The sequence below is a fragment of the Rana temporaria genome, chromosome 2 (assembly GCF_905171775.1).
Source record: "Rana temporaria chromosome 2, aRanTem1.1, whole genome shotgun sequence".
NCBI lineage: Eukaryota > Metazoa > Chordata > Amphibia > Anura > Ranidae > Rana > Rana temporaria.
In genome coordinates this window covers 205,948,431-205,969,056 of record NC_053490.1, presented here as the reverse complement: position 1 = coordinate 205,969,056, position 20,626 = coordinate 205,948,431, and the positions used below count along the sequence as shown (strand labels likewise).

Sequence of the window (20,626 nt, the reverse complement as noted above, 5' to 3'; positions counted from 1 at the left end):
TAGAAAAGGCAAAACAACAATTTGCTAAAAACATGCAAACTACAGGCCACAGGTGAATGTTTGCACCTATTTGCCCCCCCCCCCCCCTCTCATAAGATTTGACTGAGAGCAGCGGGAGCCGATGGTTCTTAGACAGCAGAGAGTCTTTAAGGGTGCAAGGGAGAGCTACTATTAAAAACGCTTTTTCACCTTGGTGGCAGATTATAATTTTATATATATATATATATATATATATATATATATATATCTCATTCATCCACAGTGGTGTCTGTATAATACAGTTTGTGTGTTACTGGGCAGATCAACCAGGGGAAAACAACGGAAAAAAATAAAAAATGAAAAAAGCCTCTACATCCAATGATTGGGTAAGCTGCAGTATATTATATTTTTGGGTTTATTACTGCTTTAAATCCTGGATACTAGAAGATCCACATCTGGTATCCACCCCCACCCTCCCCCCCACTTGAGGCAAAAAAAGATTGCAACATCTCCCCTGGAGCCAGATTCTGATGGCTGATCAAGTCCACCTGGCAATATCCCACGCCTAGGATGTGGACAAGAGACAAGACTGGAACGTGCAGTTCTGCCATAAGGAGAAAAAGATCTGTTACCTGCTAAACAATGCAACTTCTGGTTAATCCCCGATGACTGTCACCATGGCATCACCTTACTGAACTCTGGTTGAGAGGCCAAGAAGTCCATAGTTGAAGGGACAGTCTAATTGCCCCAAATTCCAGGATGTCGATGGGAAGTAGAGCTTCCTCTGGCAACCAAATTCCCAGAACCAACTAGAAGTATAACATTTATTGATCTCTGTGTGAGCACCTCATAGCTGGAGGAGCTTGTCTGCAAAGTACTGTGAGTGGCTAATGTGTTAAGGATGTTGGAACACATCTGTAATGTACAACTGAACTGTACCTTCTGTTTCCGTGGCCCAGTTTTCCATCTTCTGCCTCTCCCCAAGAATAGACCTCTCCTTCAGAAGACAGAGCAAGGCAATGTTTGCCACCAGAATTTACTGCCACCTTTTTCACAAATACATGTTGGATGGATTCCAGCAGTGTTGGTGTTGACACAGACTCTGTGCCACCGATGCCCAGCCTTCCACCAGCCCCATATCCTGTAGCGTATAGCTAAACAAAAGGGAAGACTGTAAGAAACAAAAGCCCTCGGTACAGCAACAAAACATTTTAAAACACGGAATGTTACCTTCCCATCAGCTGTAACAGCAAACAATGTTTGTTCTCCCCCAATCAGCTGGATTGGTCTAAGTGTTGCCAATGCTTCACAAGGAGTAGGCACCTTGACTTTAGCACCTTCAATCCCTCCAAGTTGCCCTCTGTGATTATGACCCCAGCCATAGATGGTTCCACTTCCACCAGCCGACAATGTCCAATCATCGGGTCGTCTACAAAGAAATCATTGTTGTTCCATAAAGCCAAATTCTTCAGTGATCTGGTGAATACATTTAGCATTAATAATTGCAGACGCTCTATGAACATCCAGTACAACCAACCTGTTCATCCATTGAACAAGCTGTTCATCTTGTTCCCTCCTGAAAATCTCATGACTCTCATGAACAGCGTTCATGCTTTCATTATCTGCCATTAATTCTCTAATCTTCTTGGCAACCTTAACAGAGAGGTACAAAATTTTAAAGGGTAAAAGACAAAATCTTAAATTTTATCATTTTTATTCCCATTAATCATACAAAGTGGTTTACCTCATCCATGAAGAGTCGAGGTAGTGGTGTTCTTTTGTCTAATGCTACAGCAACTCTAGAAGCAATGCAGTATCTTCTGAACCATGCCCACTTGTGAGTTTCCGCACAGCATGGAAGAGTATCCAACTCTAGGTCACAAGCAAGGGCAACCAACACCTAAAAATGTGCAGGTCAAAAACATGAATAATCCAAAATAAAATTGAAACCATTTAGAGAATTCAAGACAGCAACACAACTCCATCACTTTACACTTACAAACCAAAATATCATTTTGATGCATAACTTAAAAAGTAACACTCTGCTTGGTGTTGAATGGCCAAAACAACAACGCTCAACCAGGGTTCAGTGAAATCCTATGGTTCCTCCAGAGGTTCCTTTGTATCCCCTGAGCTGCATCAGATTGCCGTCCCATTTATTAGTATCTACATAGTTCCAGAGTCAACACCACCTAGCAGAGTCATCTAAAAAGGAACCCAAAAGGGTCGATTGAGCTGTATATAAAAAGTAGAATTCTATCCACCACTGTTAGGGGGACATACTTCCCACCATTATAAGGGGTATTTTTCCCACTGGCCTTCAATTAAATTATTTAAGTAAGGGTTTCCCAAGACTTGAAAATTATTTCAAGGGTTTCTCTGGGGTAAAAAGGTTGAGAAAGGCTGGGCTAGAACATCAAGTTAGCATACTGACTCATTCACCGAGAAGCAACAGTATAATCCCTGTGGTGTGTCTTGCATTTCCTATCAGTGACATTTTATGTCTTTATTTTCTCTATGAACAAAAGATTTAGCTTTTCTTTTTTTACCTACAACTGTTTACTAGCCTTGTTTTCTGCACGAATGTCGGGCGGCATCCGATGATTCAATAGAAACCAGGCGAAATTAGGCCTGTGTACAGCAGCCAGCCCGACAGAAGCTGGTCATTCGGCCGGCTTTTGTCAAAAGATCATGATCAAAAAAGGTCTGCCAACTGGCTCCCGATCAGTCAATTGTCTCAAAGCACAAGAGCAAAGCAGGAGAGATTGTTGTACCAACATCGAATTGTTAGTACAGCGGCTCTGACCCGAGCTGAAACTAGTAGTGTGTACGAGGCTTAAAACACATGCACACTTTTTCAGTTTTAGTTGTCACCATGGGTAACCCCCCTATCAAAGCACTCCCAGGAAAGACTGAAGTAAAAATGCCACCCGACTGTATTTAACAATAGTCTGCCATTGTGCAAGTCATAAAAATCTCAGAAAAAAAAAAAAGCAATACATACATTGTGTACACTAGCCAAAGTTTGTGACAAATTAAAGTTTTTGGCTGGTATGTGTGGACAGAAGCATGGCTCGACCTAAAAATAAAATGTATGCAAAAAAAAAAAAAAAAAAAAGATGTCCAAGGGACTTTGAGTTTTTTTTTTCAATTTAAAATTTAGGCGACAACAAAACCAAATTTAACTACATGTTTACATGAAATATATCAGTACATGTGACCCATACGTTTTTATAATGTTCTGTTTTCTGAACTGCAATTCCGTTGAGCTGTGTAAGATACCAATTATTGCAAGTGTCCCCAAAGCCAGTTTACTGTCCTTCAGGCTTTAGGGGGCCAAACTGTGGTCAATGTGGGGAGAAAAATGTCCCAGGCCCAACATCAGTGAGAATAAACATAGCCTCAGGGTTGGTGGTCAGTGGGAGGAGGAACAGTAACCCATCATTGGTGTCAATAGAAGGAATAGTGCTGGGCTGGGCTGGATAAAAGCTAGCAAAGGCCCTTGGACTGCAGTTTGAAGGTCACTGATTTATTGGAAAGAAATAAGTTAAAAGCTGGACCTAACCTTGAAGAAAGGGCTGTGAAGCAATTGCTTTCCTCCTCTGACAATTGGGTCTTCGTATTCAAATTGTCTTTGTAAAGCTTCAGGCAGTCCCTTCACAAGAGCAGCCAACGCACTGCCAGTGAAACTCTAAGAGAAACAAACATGAAACAAATAACCAGCATAAAATGTACCCATTATAAGTTATTAAAAAAAATAAGATACACACATATACACATGCATACAGTTAATTATAGGGCTAAGTAGCACAGCTTTGGAGGGAAAATATATATATATGCAAGTGATGGCTACCAATGATCTACAATAGACGGTGCATACTGGTATAATGTGTGGAACTAGCCATGCATTTTAACATTTTTACAACCACAAAATATCGTTCATTGTAAAACTGGCCTTTAAAAATAAAAACCTCTCAGGCATTTTCACATCCTGTACTATAGGATACAATAACAAGCAAGGGAGAGAAAAAAAAAAAAAAAAGACATACCATTGCACGTGCCTCACTGTCTCCATCTCCCAGAAGCCTATTGATGTTAATAGACTGCCCAAACTCAGTAGTAAGAAGCTTCCTTAGCCTCTGTAATGCCCACATCCTGTGTCCTGCAGCTGCAGAAGAGAATACACGGAAATTTAAAAGCCAAGTCCATATTTTGGACCATGTTACACCTATATTTATGGTACAACATGCAACATGGTAGCATAAATGACCCCAAAAAACGATTTGCAAGTTAACTCTTTTGCCTCATTCGGTTAGGTTTTTAAATTTTCACAGCTTTGTATGGCTCCACCCACGGAGCGGGATCATTCATGTCTAAGAACAACATGGCGCAAGTACAAGTTGCATCTGCCCCTCTGGCAGAGATTTACAAATACACCTTGGCATATTTATTTTATTTGTAAATCTACAGTAGTGTTTTGTCAGCAAGACCTCTTTCACATTGAGGCGTGGAGCCGCGGTGACGGTATAGCCGCGCTATTTGTAGCGTGGCTATACCGTCGTATTTACCGCGATATTCGCGCGCTAGCGGTGAGGTTTTAACCCCCGCTAGCGGCCGAAAAAGGGTTAATACCGCCCGCGTTGCGGGTGGCATTACTGCGCTTTCCCATTGATTTCAATGGGAAGGCGCGGTATAGGAGCGGTGAACACACCGCTCCTATACCGCGGTAAAGATGCGGCTAGCAGGACTTTTGGAGCGCTCCTGCTAGCGCACCGCTTCAATGTGAAAGCCTTCGGGCTTTCACATTGAACACTACAGGGCAGGTTTTTTCATGCGGTATAGCAGCGCTATTTTTAGCGATGTACTGCATGAAAAACGCCTCAATGTGAAAGGGGCCTTAGTCTATTGCTGAACCCCAGTGATGCCTTTAATAAAGAAATAATAAACTGGTACTTATGGACATACCAAGTGCGCTGAGCTGGGCACACGCCGCAAGGGATGCAGCTAGACGAGGAACAATTCCCCGATTGGCTGCAAAATTTAGCCGGAAATCCAGAAGACAAGTGACCAGGTCCATGGATGGACAGGACAGGATGCATCGATCTGAAAGGAGATCTTTTGGACCTAAAGAAAAAAAAAAAAAACATACTTAACACTGTCCATTACTTTTATTTGGTAGATGTGCAAAAACAAAGAGACAAGAAAATTACCTGCAACGGGCATGATGGGATAAACTGTGAATCGCCATCCCCAACCATTGACTGACCCATCACTAATGAACTTCCACTTCAGCTCATCTCCCGGAATTCGAAGTTCACTGGACCAGTCGGACCACTCGCGACCTGGCAAGCAGAATGCGGCAATACAAGTAAAAAAAAACACAATAATGCATTCTGCTACTAAACTACTGTTTCTCACACGAACTACTTGAGCCTGGAGGCCACATATATAATGCATATCAACAGTTTTTTTTCTACATTTTATGGTGGAAGCTAGGTGTACTATGTCCCGACGATGTAACATGTTAATATGTCCTGTCATGAGATGTGTTCTTGTAAAAGAATATTTAAACCCTTGTTAGCCGTCATCAAGATAGTGTCAATTTTGCCATACATCAGGTTAAAAACCACAATGTGGAAAGAGATTTTTGCACGGATTCTGTCAAATGTGATCATGTCAGCTGCCCACAGTTCTCTACTGTATATATGATCTGGTAATTACAGCTGTAGGAAGTCTGGGCAAATAAAAAAAATATTTGGTTGTGGTTAACCATATTCAAATTTACACTAGAAAAGGGACAGCTGTTAAAAGTGGAAATCTGACTGATTTTTATTAAAGCAGCATAGACTGCTTTAGTATCAAGACAATAAAGCCCATCTTGTTTTAGTTCCAGGAATGCATGAAGGTCACAAAGGGTACTTGCAATCTATAAAAATCAAAAACATTCCAATTCCCACTTAACAACTTTAAACCCTTTTTACTATAAAACTATTTTACCATCACAGACACACTGTGCATTTTGAGATATAGGAAAACAAACTGTTCCTATTCATTTAAAAATAAAAAAATAAACGACAAAGAAAAAAAAAAAACAAGAAAAGAAAAAAAACGAATACAATGATTATTATGGCCCGCAAACAAGGATTTGCACTCATGCTTTTTGCAAATTGCCCAAAAATATTTATGACAGATTAAAACCCAACAAAACAGTTAAAAAAAAAAAAAAACACTTTGTGCAATCTATACAAAATAAAACTAATCTATTTCGGGACAAATTAAGAGGACCCATTACTCCAGCTACTGCAACATAAAAAAAAATTGAGCTGTAACCCAAAATATAAACCACTGCAAATCACCTGATCTGACTGACACCATCCTGTTGGCCCCATCCATTATGGTGAGTGGGTCATGGCGGCGCTCTGTCGAACACTGGCGATCAAATTCTACTCTAAGGCCTTCAGCACCTATACATCCATAGAGAGTACTTTGTTTTTATCACAATTACACAGGAACAGAAAATCTCCCATAAAAAAAAAAGAAGAAGCTATACAAACTAGCAGCATGAAAAAGTTTACAAAACAGCATTAGTCAATGGTTTTCTATTGTGTGGGAGCTAGGTGAACCTTTTGCCCATTCATATTCAACAGGCAAGCCAATTATATAAACACTCTCTGGCTGAAAGCACCGTCTTTCTATTCAAACAGGACAAATAGTCCAGGCTTTTGACAAAGTATTCCTAATGTAGATGAATAATGTAAAGCCACTACTCTGACCCAAAATATTTGTGTACCTACCTGGTATTTTAACTGTACCGCTGGTGGAGGTGTCATCAGTATACGGGTGGCTACTTTCCACTATGACAGGCTGCGAGGACAAGCGGCCACTCTGGGAATCTGTGGCCACATCTTCCAATTCTGTCACACATAGTTCTAGCAACATATCAGCTACCTAAAAGCAAATTATAGACCATTATCAAGTAACTGCACCAAGTAGTAAAATTATAGTAAATTTATCATCATTTTTTGTTTGTTTTGTTTCAGCAAGACTGCTCAGCAATCACTACTACAGTGTGTGTGGCAAATATCAAGTCATTCTTCTTTAGTTTTTACATCTTTAATAGCGATTCCATCCAAACAGCATTTTAGCAGAACTACTTGTTTTCCCATAGCCTGCAAGTTCTCCATATAGTCTTTTGAATTGCACAAACTGGTGGCAAGTGGTTTGGCTGAAAAGTCAATCTCAAATGGTTTTGCTCATGCCAGGGGCGAAAGGTGCCATTTTTAGCATTTGAGACAAATGGAGCTTTCTTTTGGTGGTATTTAATTACAATTGGGTTTTTTATTTTTTGCTAAACTAATGAATTTTCTTTGTAAATAAGCAAGTTTTCGCCTTCACTGATGAGGCTGCACTTACGGGCACTGATGAGGCCACACCAATATGCAGTCTTTATGTACACTGATCAAATGGTAAAGTGCCTATATCATAGGCTCTTTACCGTGATCAGAGATGCAGCGTGTCGGAGCAATACACCACATTACCGATCATCGCACTGCGTGTCCCCAGGGGTAGGCACAAGCGGCTTGTTCTGAAGGACGTCATATAATGTTCAGTTACAATGGGAGAGCCACTGCCCAGATTTTGCTATAGGTCGGGTGGGATGTGGTAAAAGTGATATTATAGACAGATTGTTTTTTTTTTTTTAAAAACATGTTATACTTACTTACTCTGTGAAGTGGTTTTGCACTGAGCAGCCCCAAACCTCCTCTTCTCAAGTCCTGGTCCCTCCTTCCTGGCGAATGTCCCCATAGCAAGTAGCTTGCTATGGGGGCTCCCAGGCCGCTGCTCTGTGTGTCAATTCACATACAGAGCTCAGCTCGGCCCTGCCCCTACTCTCTCCTCATTGACTCACGGCTGTGATTGACAGTAGTGGGAGCCAATGGCTTCTGTTGCAGTCTCAGTCAATGAGTAGTAAGACGCAGGAGAGCTACTACTCTTATGCACATCACTGGATCGATATGGGGCTCAGCTAAGTATTGGAGGGGAGCTGCATAGAATGCAGGAAGGTAAAAAACCTTGAGCCATTACACCCACTTTAAAACAAAAACCCAACATCCATGGCATTTGGTCTGATGCAACAAGACATCCCATAGAAATTGAGGAAAGACAAAATGATGCAGCACTCTGCACAGCAGGATTGGACGGCTTCTGTTGAGTCTGCAGCACAGGTGCCAAGGCTCAGTGTGTCCTCCCACACTAAAATATAAGAGAGAAGAGCCGGCAACTCCATAGTTCTTGATGCAAAAAATTATTGGCTACATATGAGCATTAAAAAAAGTTTCATGACCAGAGTAAATTTGAGCTTTTGTAAATTCCAGGTTTTGGCCATTTTATTTTCTACATAAGACAATTTTTGCAAATTGAGAATCTCAACACCTTTACTAAGCAAAGAGAAAATTCTCTTGCAAAGTAAACATCCTTTAGCAAATGAATCCCAAAAGGCCTAAAGGCGCTGGAGCTATACACTTTGTTTTCCCAACAGCAAGGTACAGCTTTGAAATGTATTGGGCGCTGTCATTGCCAGTAGGTTCATCGGCCAATGCGACTCTAGAGGGATAATTAATTTTCTAAAAAGACAGCAATTATGCATAATATGTTTGCACCCACCTTTATAATCCATTCACCTTATGGATTGAAAGCCTTTATTTTTTTTGCTGGAACCTGTGTAGCTTTTATCTGGACAGGCATCACTATTATTTTCTGCTAATAAAGCCTTTACTTACAAAGTTCTCTTGTTTTATCCCCTTAATGCTTTATATGTCAGTATTTTTCTAAAGCGTCAGAAGCAATAGCTCCCCAGTCACCCAGAGATATGGTGGACTATTAATCATCAGAGCTGACACGGATTCCTCAATATAACTGCATAATACAGCAGTTTTTGCCTTTAAATAGAAACTGCTGACACCAACTAAGTCATATGACATGTTATACCTTCTGTCACATACTTTAAAAAATAGAGCAACATAACCTGCAGCTGCATTCCATAGATCATCCTCAGCCTTGAGAAAAAAGGAGCAAACTGATTTAGGCGGGGAAGGCGACACAGCATTAAATGGTAAAGATTTAGACTGTCCCAAAATGAAAGATAAAAGAAAATATGTATAGCTGATGTATACATAAACAGAAGGTAAAGAAAAAAAGGGATTGTTTAGTTCACTACTAAACTAAAAGCATTACAAACCCTTTTAATGTACTATTTTTTTTTATACAATTGACTATACTAAAAGATATAATAGGCGTATACTAAAAAAAAAAATTGAACTCCTTCCACCAAAGTTTTTTTTTTTTTTTCGATTAATAGATCTCCCACTACCATGTTGATGCCTCTCTCAGGTTTCCTAGTTGGTCTATTAATATTCAGGATTTATATAGTACAGTTTGCACAGCACTTTATAACATGGGGCAGACAGCACAGCTATAATACAATTCAATACAGGAGGGATCAGAGGGCCCTTTTTGTTAGAGCTTACATTCTAGAAGGGAGGGTCAAAGTGGAACAAAAGTTAATACGGTAGCTGTGGGGGATGATCAGATGGAAAAAAAGAAAATACTGTTAGGTGTGGGTAGGATAGGCTTCTCTGAAGAGGAGGGTTTTCTAATAGAGTAGGAGATAAAATCCGACAATGTGGGGTAAAAAGTTCCATAAGATTGGAGAGGCTCTGGAAAAGTCCTTGAGGCGAGCATGGGAGGAGGCGATGAGGGAGCTAAAGAGCAGGAGGTCTTGAGAAGAACAAAGAACAATTAGGTTGGTATTTTGAGAGTAGGTCAGTGATGTAGCTGGAGGTAGAGTTGTAGTTGTTCGCATTTTGAATTTAATTTGTTGGGTGAGAGCAAGCCAGTGGAGGGATTGACAGAGGAGTAGCAGAGCCAGAGCAGTTGGTAAGGTGGATGAGTCTGGCAGCAGCATTCATGACGGATTACAGGGGGGATAGACTATGTAAAGGCAAGCCAATGAGGATAGAGTTGCAGTAGTCAAGGCGAGAGATGACCAGGGAGGGAATTAAGAGCTTTGTTGTGTCAATTAGAAAGGGGCGTATTTTGGAGATGTTGCGGAGGTTGAGGCGGCAAGCTTTGGAAAGTGATTGGACGTGGGGCTTAAAGGAGAGTTCAGAGTCCAGGGCTACACCTAGGACCTTGTGGAAATGGGCTTATGGTTGTGCCATTGATTTTGACAGATATCGGGGAAGAGGCACATGGGGAGGAAAAATTATAAATTCAGTTTTGGATAGATTAAGTTTGAGGGAGTGGTGTGACATCCAGTTCTACCTAAAGGCAAAGCTAATAAAATAAAAAAACTGGAGACTGTCATTGCTGTTGAATTCTGCATTAATGCTAATGGCCTGCCTGTAATAGAATCATTTAACCAGATTATTTTGAGGTCATTGATTCTACACAAGTATGCAGATAAAATACATTTAGCTTTTTTCCCCCAGACTTATTTTAAATGTTTTTACTTACCACAAAATCCTCTTAGAGTCCATTGAGGGACACAAGAATTCCTAGAATTCTCAGGATGTCCAAAAGCAGTCCAACATAGAGGAGGGCAACATAACAGAAAACCGGGGACTGCCTGCAGCCCAAACAGCCGCTCCAAGGACCTAACACCAGAAGCTGGCATCAGATAAGACCTGATTATCTGACTGGTAAAAGTTGAGACAAATCGGATAAAAACAAAAAAAAAAAAAAAAAACAGTCTACTCTCCTGGGGACACTAGAAAAAAAACTATGGCAAGATGATTGTAGGTGAAGTTATCCTGTGCTGGCCATCCGCTTTTTTACTGCCAGTGTACAATTCTCCCATAAGCAGTAGCATAACCTGTCTAAAAAAATTCTAAGAATTCCTATGTCCCTAAATGGACAAAAAAAAAAAAAGTATGCAAAACAGGCTTGAAGATTACATATATTTTCTTTACAAAGTTATCAGCAATGTTATACTGACCTGTGGATAGGCAGTGCCCATGCCCGACAATACAGCAGACAGAACTTCCTTGCCCTTTTCACCAGCTCTGTTAGAGACAGCCAGTTTAAGAAGGTCAACCATGACTCTTGTGTCATCAGGGATAAGCAAGCTGGTAAATTCATCCAAGCACTGGGGTTCGAGGCCTGGCACTTTGTTCTGGCTTTCCACATCCTAAACATAGGACAGTGATTCAGTATTGTTAAGTTAGGGTAGAAACCAGGGGGGAAGGGGTAGGACCACATCAGGGTCACCTTTCCACATTGAATGGATAATGTAATCTGTCACTCACCTCTTTGGTTTTAGTCATTGTCTCTGCAATAATACTAGCTGCCCCAGGATCATCTGTAACTGGAATGAATGGTCGAGAGGAGGCAGCAGAAGCTGAGGGCGTAACAGCGGATGGAGTGACAGCATCATCAGTTGGGGCTACCTTAAACCAAGGAATGAAAAACATGAAAACCATTTACTGTGCAAAGTAAGGTTTTGGATAGTCTTTTACAGTCAAAGTCAATAAAACAAAAAAAAAACAAAAAAAGAAAAACATAAATCGTGATAAATTAAACACAATTATTTTCTTATTCTGAGTCCTGTAGGCAGGCAATATACAACAGTGGTCTTCTGTATTACTCCAATGAACAAGAGAAAATAATTTATTTATTTTCAATTCAGGGGGTACGTATTCAAAACGAAAAAAATGCAAAAAAATAAAAACACACACACGTTTACCTCCCCACGTCTGTCTTGCCAAGGACTGGGACTTAATCGGTCCTCTAAATCTAGCGCCGCATCGTCTCCATTAATAGGACTAGATGTGCCGGATGAATCGGATGGAGGTGTTGTGGACAAGGATGGGCACTCGACTGGAGCAATCATACTGGCTGGCATCAAAGCTCCAACCACAGCATCCCTGGAGTTGAGAAAAATAAAATATGCACACACTTAAAAATAAACGAAAAAAAACATAAAAAACACAGCACAACAGGACAGTAGTCTATTTGACCGAGAGATCACATAAAGCTGTCATCCACTATATGGATATGCCACTTGCTTCCAAGAATCAAATCTCCATCTCCAAACTCGCACTGCATATAGTATTCACAAAGGGTTTTAAAAGTAAACACACTTGTCAAAGTATTTTTTTGTTAATTAGCCCACTGGAGATTATCTAATTAATGAGCAGTTACATGATTTAATGGTGGCAGTAGACACTAGATGGCAGTTGGACATGCATGCAAGATAAAGAGCCAAATGATTTTTCAACCCATTACATTAAAACACTGATGCTCATACTACACATACAAATATTCATGCAGTTAGAAAGATCCCAGTGCCAGTATTATTTTAATCATTCTTTTAACAGGAAAACCCAACCCTAAATCTATCTCTTTTTAGAGACTGAGTCAGCAGTATCTGCTCTAGTTCTCAATTGTTTATTATTAAGTCCAAATGTTACCACCTGGCCCTGTGAAAACATAAAAAAAATCTATGTGTGCTTTATTAGGAATATACATTTAATCACTTCCACTGGGCTACGGTTCTGTTTGCAGCAAAATTTGCTGATTTTAAGTTTTACTTTGGCAGAGTTGCTGATTTTTAATTCTTAGTAAGAAAAAAGTTCTGTTTAAACAACTTCAATACTGGGAACTTTCACCCCTTCCTGCCCAGGCCAATTTCAAGCTTTCAGTGATGTTGCACTTTGAATGACAATTGGGTGGTCATGCAACACTGTACCCATATAAAATTTGATGAGACTGCATTGATGATCAGTGCCCTAAATATCAGCGTAAAGAATGTACTGAGAGCCTTGCCAGTTATTGACTCGCCTTTCCTCACACAGACACAGCACATGAGGAGAGGAATACCGATAACCGCCAAGTCTGTTTATCATGTGATCAGCTGTGTCCAATCATAGCTGATCACATGTAAAGAACTGCAGTGATTTGACCTTTACCATGATCTGTCATCAGCTGTGTCCAAAGGACACAACACTGAGCATGCCCGACGCACACCCCACAGGGGGCGGGGGTTCTGGGACAGTCTATGAACGCCTTACCAGCAGAATGGACGACTGCGCTATAGCCATCTTTCACATATAGCGTGGTCGGCAAGTGGTTAACAAACTGCCCAGCTATGAAAAATATCTTTGATTATACATAATTTTCAGGGTCTACTTTCAGCTAGCATCAGTTTGTTCACAGACTGCATGCAGGTCTACAGGACAAAAATAAAAATAAATTAAAATGTATTATAAATCTATAAACATGCATAAAAACAGTTCACACTTGCATGAGAATGCAGTCCACATTTCTGTGCAACTCAGTGCGGTGCGATATTCAGCCTATTAGTTTGAGTAAGTTGAAATCACACAAAGTATTGTATGCACTACTTTTCAAAAATGCACCACACCATGTCCTCCGATGCATGAAAGGGCGCTGCACTGGCGATCTGCATTTGGGGCGTCGTTAGGATTACACCGACACTTACAGCAGAACTCACACCCAGGGGGTGTTGAACACAGCGTGGAAAACACACACAACACAGGTTTCCCATACTGCATTGTGGCGTGAACAGGCCCCAATGATAGCAGTCGTGGCGCCACTAAAGGGTCTGCAGAATTCTCCACACCTTCTTGCTGATGTGAGTGCCTGACTACCTCTACAGATGACTGAAGAGAGTTGAAGGTCAAATCAAAGCCAATTTTATGCAAGAAAAATGAAATCTCTGTCAATGTCCTTAAGTTTACTGTACAGGAATTCCTGCCGTACTAATTTAAATGGACGATGACATTTTTTTTTTTTACAATACTGTGGCCCCTAGTACTCATAATGGAAAAATAAGCAATTGTAATGGAATACCCTGACAATATACAAAACAAAATAACTGTATACCCCTTTCACACTGGAGGTGTTTATCAGGCACTTTAGTGCTAAAAATAGCGCCTGTAAATTGCCTCATCTGCAATCTCAGTGTGAAAGCGCAAGTGCTTTCACACTGGGGCGTTGCGCTGGCAGGACATCAAAAAAAGTCCTGCAAGCAGCTTCTTTGCGGAGCCCCTACCCATTGAAATCGCTAGCGGCTGGAAACTAGTAGTGCTTTACTGCCAACGCTCCCGCGCTGGCAGCGTGAAAGGGCTCTTAACGGGAAGATAGAGTTTGTTTTCCCCCTCTAAAAAAAAACGCATGTTTAGTTTAAATAAAAAAAATATAAAAAACACATTCAAATGCTTTAAAGTTGGATTTAACTATATTCTGTTCTTAAAACAAGTATTAATCCAATTCTTTTCGATAGAAACATTTAATTGCTTCTAAAGCGATTACAATTCTCATCCTCCTCTCCAAACCCCATATACAGATTTCTTTAGGGTACAATTTCTTTGGTGCATAGGAACAGCTGGCAACAATTACCATGCAAAGTAATAGGTGTGGGAACATATGATCACTAATAAAAGCTTACTTAAATGCAAATTCATTTCTATACACATTCTCCAAAGACATGATTAGCGGTGAAAAAAAACAAAAAAAACAAAAAAAAACTGTTGTCCTGCAATATTTCCTACCTAGCGTACATAATCTGCAATGCAGTCAGAACGTGAGAGAGTGCTTGCTGCTTGGCTAAATTGCCGTCAATAGACAGCAGAATCTTTGCAAGGGATGGCCGGTTCGGCTTAGCGTTATTCACTCCGCTGATTTTATTGCTGGAGGAAGATGAAGACTCTGGATCTGAAGGCACACCTATAAAGAGGAACAGCAGGGAAGCTTAATTATCACAATGAAGTAATGACAGTCTATGAAACAAGAGTTTTCCAACAAATCAATGTTCATAAATGCTCTTTTTTATAATTTACTTGACAGTTTATAGCCAGACAAATCTAAGTAAACTGTCTGTCCATTGAGACAGAATACTACACCTGACTAGGCATTTAAACAAAAGAAAAAAGGCACTGCATATGTATCATTTCCCAGTTCTCAGAAAAATCAGGATGGGTTATCCATTTAACATGTCACATTCTAAGACGGGAAAATCCCTAAAACGTATCTCCGAAGTTCATTACCAAGATAGGAAGCTCCAAGCGGGTCCCTGGCAGTTTGGAAAAGAACAGGTTCATGGACAGATGGTGTTGCCACATCCACGGTTGTCCAAGCTACGCTGTGAGAGGACCCACAAGCCACACGTGTTATTTTCTGCCCCTCTAAGCCATGAACAAGGGTGGGCTTCCTGTTAACAGTAGTAGTTCCATTTCCTTGCTGCCCGTGATCATTGTCTCCCCATGCATAAACCTGCAAAGACAAAAATGAAAAAAAAAAAAATATCCTTTAATAATGCCGTTACAAAGAGGAAATACCTGTTCAGTTCTGAAATGAGTGCCCAAGTGACGTAGAGGGATATAAATGCCCAAAATACTACAATTATATAACTTTTGAGAAAAAAAAATGTAAAAGAACAGACTCTCTCCATTTGACACCACAAAAAAAAAAAAAACATACACATTTCTAAAATGTTACCATAACCTTTATAAATAGGTTCCCATGAGCATGTACAGGTCACGTTTTATTAAAAATACATAGAAAATCATGTTATCTTTACGTGTTGTAAGATATGTTCAAGTCTTATAAAGATCTTCTAAATAAAGAACAGTGTTCCCGCGCAACTTCCATCTTTGTTTCGTATTGTAAACTTTTAAACTAAAATGACTGAAGAGCAGAAAAACAAACTGTTCCACCTTACCTGTCCTGTGTCAGTCACGGCCAGACAGTGAAGAGCTCCAACAGCTACATGAACAATCTTCTTTCCTTTGAGCCCTTCCACGACTTGAGGTTTTCTTACATGGACATCGGTGCCATGACCTAACCTGAAGTAGTCGCCTTTCCCCCTGAAATGTCAGCACAACTTTAGAGTATGTACTTTCCAATATCCCATGATGACACCAATATTACAAAATAGCAGCAGTCAACATATAAGTTACTGGTGGGAGAACAATTATGTGTGACCATAACACCACATCCCAAAACACCAATAATGCAAAATCACTTACCAGGAGATTTAAATATTAAAAAAAATGTGGGCTTTAATGCCTGCATATATGTTACCAAAGATGGCAGAGCTTTCTGTGCTCACTGCGAACTCCTAGCATAGTAACCAAGCTGTCAAAGACAGCTTTCGACCTCTGCTAATGATCGGTAGCCAGCAAAGCCAGTCCTGATCATATAAACACTGAAAGCCAACCACAGCGGCCAAATGATTGGCCGATTCTTCCTACTGCCTTGGCCTAAATCAAAGGGACGCTGTGGGGGAAGGAATCAAATGTGTAAATATATGCTTTTAGGTTGGTTTGCCAAAAATATGGGTGACAAGACCACTAGATGTGATCTGGCCAATGTTGGGTAGTGGCTCATGTGTCATTCTTCCCTCAGCAGTGAAGAACTTTTTATGGAGCAACCTGAACAGCTTGATTTTCACAGGCAATGTCAAATCAGGAAGCAATTGGGTTGTGTATAGCCACTTTAACAGTAAAACAGGTTAAAGAACTTTAAACAAGTGATTCACCAATCTGGAATAAAGTAGTACACGGTCAACAATATGGGCACTTAGACATTCCGTTTTCTAAGCAACCAATATTTGCAAAAAAAATTATGTTAAGCTGGTGTTGTGATAAAAAAACAAAAACAAAAGCATACCGATCTAGTTGATAAACTTACTTAGACAAAAATCCATTAGCAATAAAGTGTCCCAAAACGCAGTTCTCTGTGTAGCATCCAAATACACATGTGCTGCGGCCAATGGCAGGGCTTGATCAGCAGTCAAAAGCCTGTGGTCATAACAAATGATCTTTTGGATTCCACACAGATGACTGTGTTTTGGACCACTGTTCATTTTCATAGTGACTGTATTTTGCCATTATTGGATTTTAAGTTAGTGCACAAGCTCGATCCACTCTTGATGGTTTTATCTCCATCACAGTTATGACGATCGTATTCAAGTCATGATGTAGAGCTGCAAGATTTGTGTTATACTATTGAAGCATATTGTATTTTTTTCCCCCCCCTTTTGCCCACCTATTACATTTAAAAGGCTGGGTTTTATTTGCACATCTGACAACTCATTTCATACAGTTAGGCTGCTGTTGCCCCCAAAACATATACATTCACAGTTAACTTCCCTATGTGATTCAGGGAATTACTGTATTTATTGGCGTATAACACTCACTTTTTTACCCTGAAAATAGAGGGTAAACTGTGCCTGCGTGTTATACACAGGGGGCTGTTGAACGTTTTTTTCATGAAACTTCCCTCTTAAACACTAAAGGTTCGTTTTTTATTAGATCAATTAATTGCTGTAAGCTAGAGCATTTAAATATCACTTACCTCGTTTTTTCTTTTTGACCTCCAAAATACAGTAATCCAGGTTTGAAAATGCCTTTTTCTGTCTCTCCTTCTTGCTTTCCACCAGCATCTGAGCCGTTTTGCATGGTGGAAAACAGAATGTGCTCACCCCCTCCCTATGACTACAGCCCTGCGTGAAGATGCTCTCTTATCCCTCACAGGCATGGAGGCTAAGCCTAATGGGAACTGTAGTTTCCATTAGGCCGTGATGTAGCAAGAATGAATGCGCACCGCAAACCAGGAAGTCAGTGAGAATAACGATTCAGGAGTGACGGAGGTGAATAAAACAGCTCGATTTCAACAGGTATCAAACTAGTTATAATGCAAAAACATTACTTTTTACTTTATCAGCTACTGTCAGACTTTAATTTAAGAGGAAAATATTTGTCTTTACAACCCCTTTAAAGTTAGGGTGCGTGTTATACGCCGATAAATACAGTATATTTTAGCAACACCATTGACACTGCAGCCATCAGGAGAAGGTTCAGTGGTACATAAACACTCAGCCTGGACTTTGGGACAACAGTGTATTCAGAAATCAAATTCTATCAAAAGGAAGTGGTGACTAATGAGCAGTTATTGGGAGTTAACAAATCAACAAAATCCTTTCATAAAACTGTGCTACTCCAACATTAATTAGTGAAAAACCTCATGCTCGGTTTTAAACACAAATGGTATATAGCATTCAAAGCTTTGACTAGCATTACCATGTCCAAACAACTCCAGATTTGGTCAGTGCAAGGGAAAATTGGGCTCCACACTCAATCTGACACACTCCCTGTCCATTCAGTCTTTCTATATTCTGGGGGACATTACATCCCTCACTGCCTCCACGGCCTAGCTTCCCAAAGTCTCCATCACCCCAAGAGAACACCAGTCCTGGAAAAAGAAACACAAGTTAAAAGAAATTGGTAAGAACCTGGATGCAAAGACAGAGTACATAATAAAGTTAAGAAAAATGCAGGACAATCTCAGGTTGAACTAGAAAGGTCAGATTCAAGGGGATCACATGGAACACAAATCTTTAGCTTCAAGCAATTTATCCCATGTAAGTGTATTTATATATGTGACTGCTATGAGGAATTACCCTCTGGTGGATCTCCAGATGCTTAAAACAAAGTATAAATAGAATAAACTGGGTGTAAAAGTGGAGATCAACTTTGGAACCGTTTCTATATCATTTGATATCTATTTAGATTATGTTTAATTAGGACCTAGAACTGCTGTGTACAGTTAGCCTTAATCAAATATGGGAAGAATGTGACCCAAAAAGAGTCATCCGATTGTATAAAACCAAACTATTACCTTACTAAAGCTTTACATTTTATGAAAAATTACATTACTACACTGTCATTCTGGGAAACCAGCTTTGAAATAGATTGCTGTAGGTCGATGGAGTTACTACCAGTGTATTCTTTCTCATTTATGTTGACAGAAAAGGCTTGGATCCTTTAAACCGTAACATACCTTCATCTGTCAAGGCCAGTGTCTGAGCGTCTCTGCTTCCACATGCCACCTGTATGACCCTATGACCAAGTAGTACTTTCACCTGAAAAGGAAAGCAACAGTTAGACAAATACATCTTCCCAAAGAGGATTTCCACAAGTAAAATGCACCAAAAAAACTTCAACATCTAAACTCAGGAAGTTGCATTCAGCATATTTAAAATTTAAGGGGCAGATCCACAAAAGGATTATGCCGGCGTATCTACTGATACGCTGGCGTAATTTTAAATTTCCCGCGTCGTATCTTTATTTTGAATCCTCAAAACAAGATACGACGGCATCTGGGATCGATCCGACAGGCGTACGTCTTCGTACGCCGTCAGATCTAAGCTGCAACTTTTCGGCGGCCGCTAGGTGGCGTTCCCGTCTAAATCCGCGTCGAGTATGCAAATTAGCTAGGTTACGCCGATCCACGAACGTACGTCGGCCCGGCGCATTTTTCAACGTCGCCTGCGTTCGGCTTTTTTCCGGCGTATAGTTAAAGCTGCTATACTGAGGCGTACTCAATGTTAAGTATGGCCGCCGTTCCCGCGTACAATTTTGAATTTTTTACGTCGTTTCCGCAAGTCGTTCGCGAATAGGGATTTGCGTAGAATGACGTCACCGTCGTAAGCATTGGCGGGTTCCGGTTTAATTTCGAGCATGCGCACTGGGATACCCCCAGGGACGGCGCATGCGCATTTCCAAAAAACGTTGTTTACGTCGGGTCACAACGTATTTACATAAAACACGCCCCCATCACTTCCATTTGAATTCCGCGCCCTTACGCCGCAACAGATACACTACGCCGCCGTAACTTATGGCGCAAATTCGTTGAGGATTCAAACCAAAAAAAAAGTTACAGCGGCGTAGTGTATCTTAGTTACGCTACGCCTGGCGCAATAATGCGCCGTTGTATGTGGATCTACCCCTAAATGTGCATTGGATGTGGACATCAGCAAAAATTAACATAGGCAGAAATAATAAATAAATTTATATATATATATATATATATATATATATATATATATATATATATATATATATATATATACACACATACACATACATACATATACATATACACATACATATACACACACACACACAGGATTTCGCCTTTAACTAAAAGCCACACAGAATTTCCACTCATCAGTAGAATCAAATCCTCATACATTTAAGCAAGAAATCACTTTCACCCTTACCATTTTCGGCTTCAGCTGCGTTGTGTTGTCACCATGGCCTAGGCGACCATACTCTCCCAATCCCCATGTATACAGCTCCCCACTAGATGTGATTGCAGCACTATGGGAGCTGCCACAGGCAATGTCTCGGATACGCTTACTCTTCAGTGCTTCCACCAGACGAGGTTTGTCACAGTTCCTGAATAAATGGCAGCAGCTTATCTTAAGAACATCAGTCAGTGCCAGTAAATGGCATAATAAACATAAATTTAGGTACATATTTATACAAAACTAAAAGAAAAATATTCTTACATCCTACTGAAATGTCCAAGCTTGCCATCATCTCCTTCTCCCCAAGAGAAAATTTTTCCATCCACAGTTAAAGCCATTGCATGTCTTCCACCTGAAGTTTGGGAGTGTAAAAATGACTACAAAGAGGCACACGCACTATCATAGTCCTATCTTCATACATAAAAACACTGCTACAGGTATAAAGTGCGAGCAGCTAGATCCCTGGAACTTCTAGATGCCTGCACTTTTTTTAAACAAGAGTAAGAGAACAGGATAAGTCACTTTTGGCCA

At 40.3% G+C, this 20,626-nt stretch overlaps 1 protein-coding gene across 7 annotated transcripts in view; it reads right to left on the bottom strand.

Annotated features, from left to right (window-relative positions):
* The window catches only part of HERC2 (HECT and RLD domain containing E3 ubiquitin protein ligase 2), a 215,347-nt gene that overhangs the window by 48,883 nt on the left and 145,838 nt on the right, over positions 1 to 20,626 (bottom strand). For 6 of the 7 annotated variants that reach the window (XM_040336306.1, XM_040336312.1, XM_040336307.1 and 3 more), the window contains 20 exons: positions 20,357 to 20,447; positions 20,066 to 20,243; positions 18,844 to 18,925; positions 18,084 to 18,255; positions 15,722 to 15,866; positions 15,048 to 15,273; positions 14,553 to 14,727; positions 11,723 to 11,903; positions 11,286 to 11,426; positions 10,976 to 11,167; positions 6,774 to 6,927; positions 6,336 to 6,443; positions 5,190 to 5,321; positions 4,945 to 5,103; positions 4,029 to 4,147; positions 3,545 to 3,670; positions 1,724 to 1,879; positions 1,517 to 1,632; positions 1,210 to 1,408; positions 919 to 1,133 (listed from right to left, as the gene is read on the bottom strand). In XM_040336306.1, the coding sequence (XP_040192240.1) occupies positions 919 to 1,133; positions 1,210 to 1,408; positions 1,517 to 1,632; positions 1,724 to 1,879; positions 3,545 to 3,670; positions 4,029 to 4,147; positions 4,945 to 5,103; positions 5,190 to 5,321; positions 6,336 to 6,443; positions 6,774 to 6,927; positions 10,976 to 11,167; positions 11,286 to 11,426; positions 11,723 to 11,903; positions 14,553 to 14,727; positions 15,048 to 15,273; positions 15,722 to 15,866; positions 18,084 to 18,255; positions 18,844 to 18,925; positions 20,066 to 20,243; positions 20,357 to 20,447 (3,067 nt within the window). The remainder of the gene's footprint in view (positions 1 to 918; positions 1,134 to 1,209; positions 1,409 to 1,516; positions 1,633 to 1,723; positions 1,880 to 3,544; positions 3,671 to 4,028; positions 4,148 to 4,944; positions 5,104 to 5,189; positions 5,322 to 6,335; positions 6,444 to 6,773; positions 6,928 to 10,975; positions 11,168 to 11,285; positions 11,427 to 11,722; positions 11,904 to 14,552; positions 14,728 to 15,047; positions 15,274 to 15,721; positions 15,867 to 18,083; positions 18,256 to 18,843; positions 18,926 to 20,065; positions 20,244 to 20,356; positions 20,448 to 20,626) is intronic. The other variant, XM_040336311.1, reaches the window with a different exon arrangement.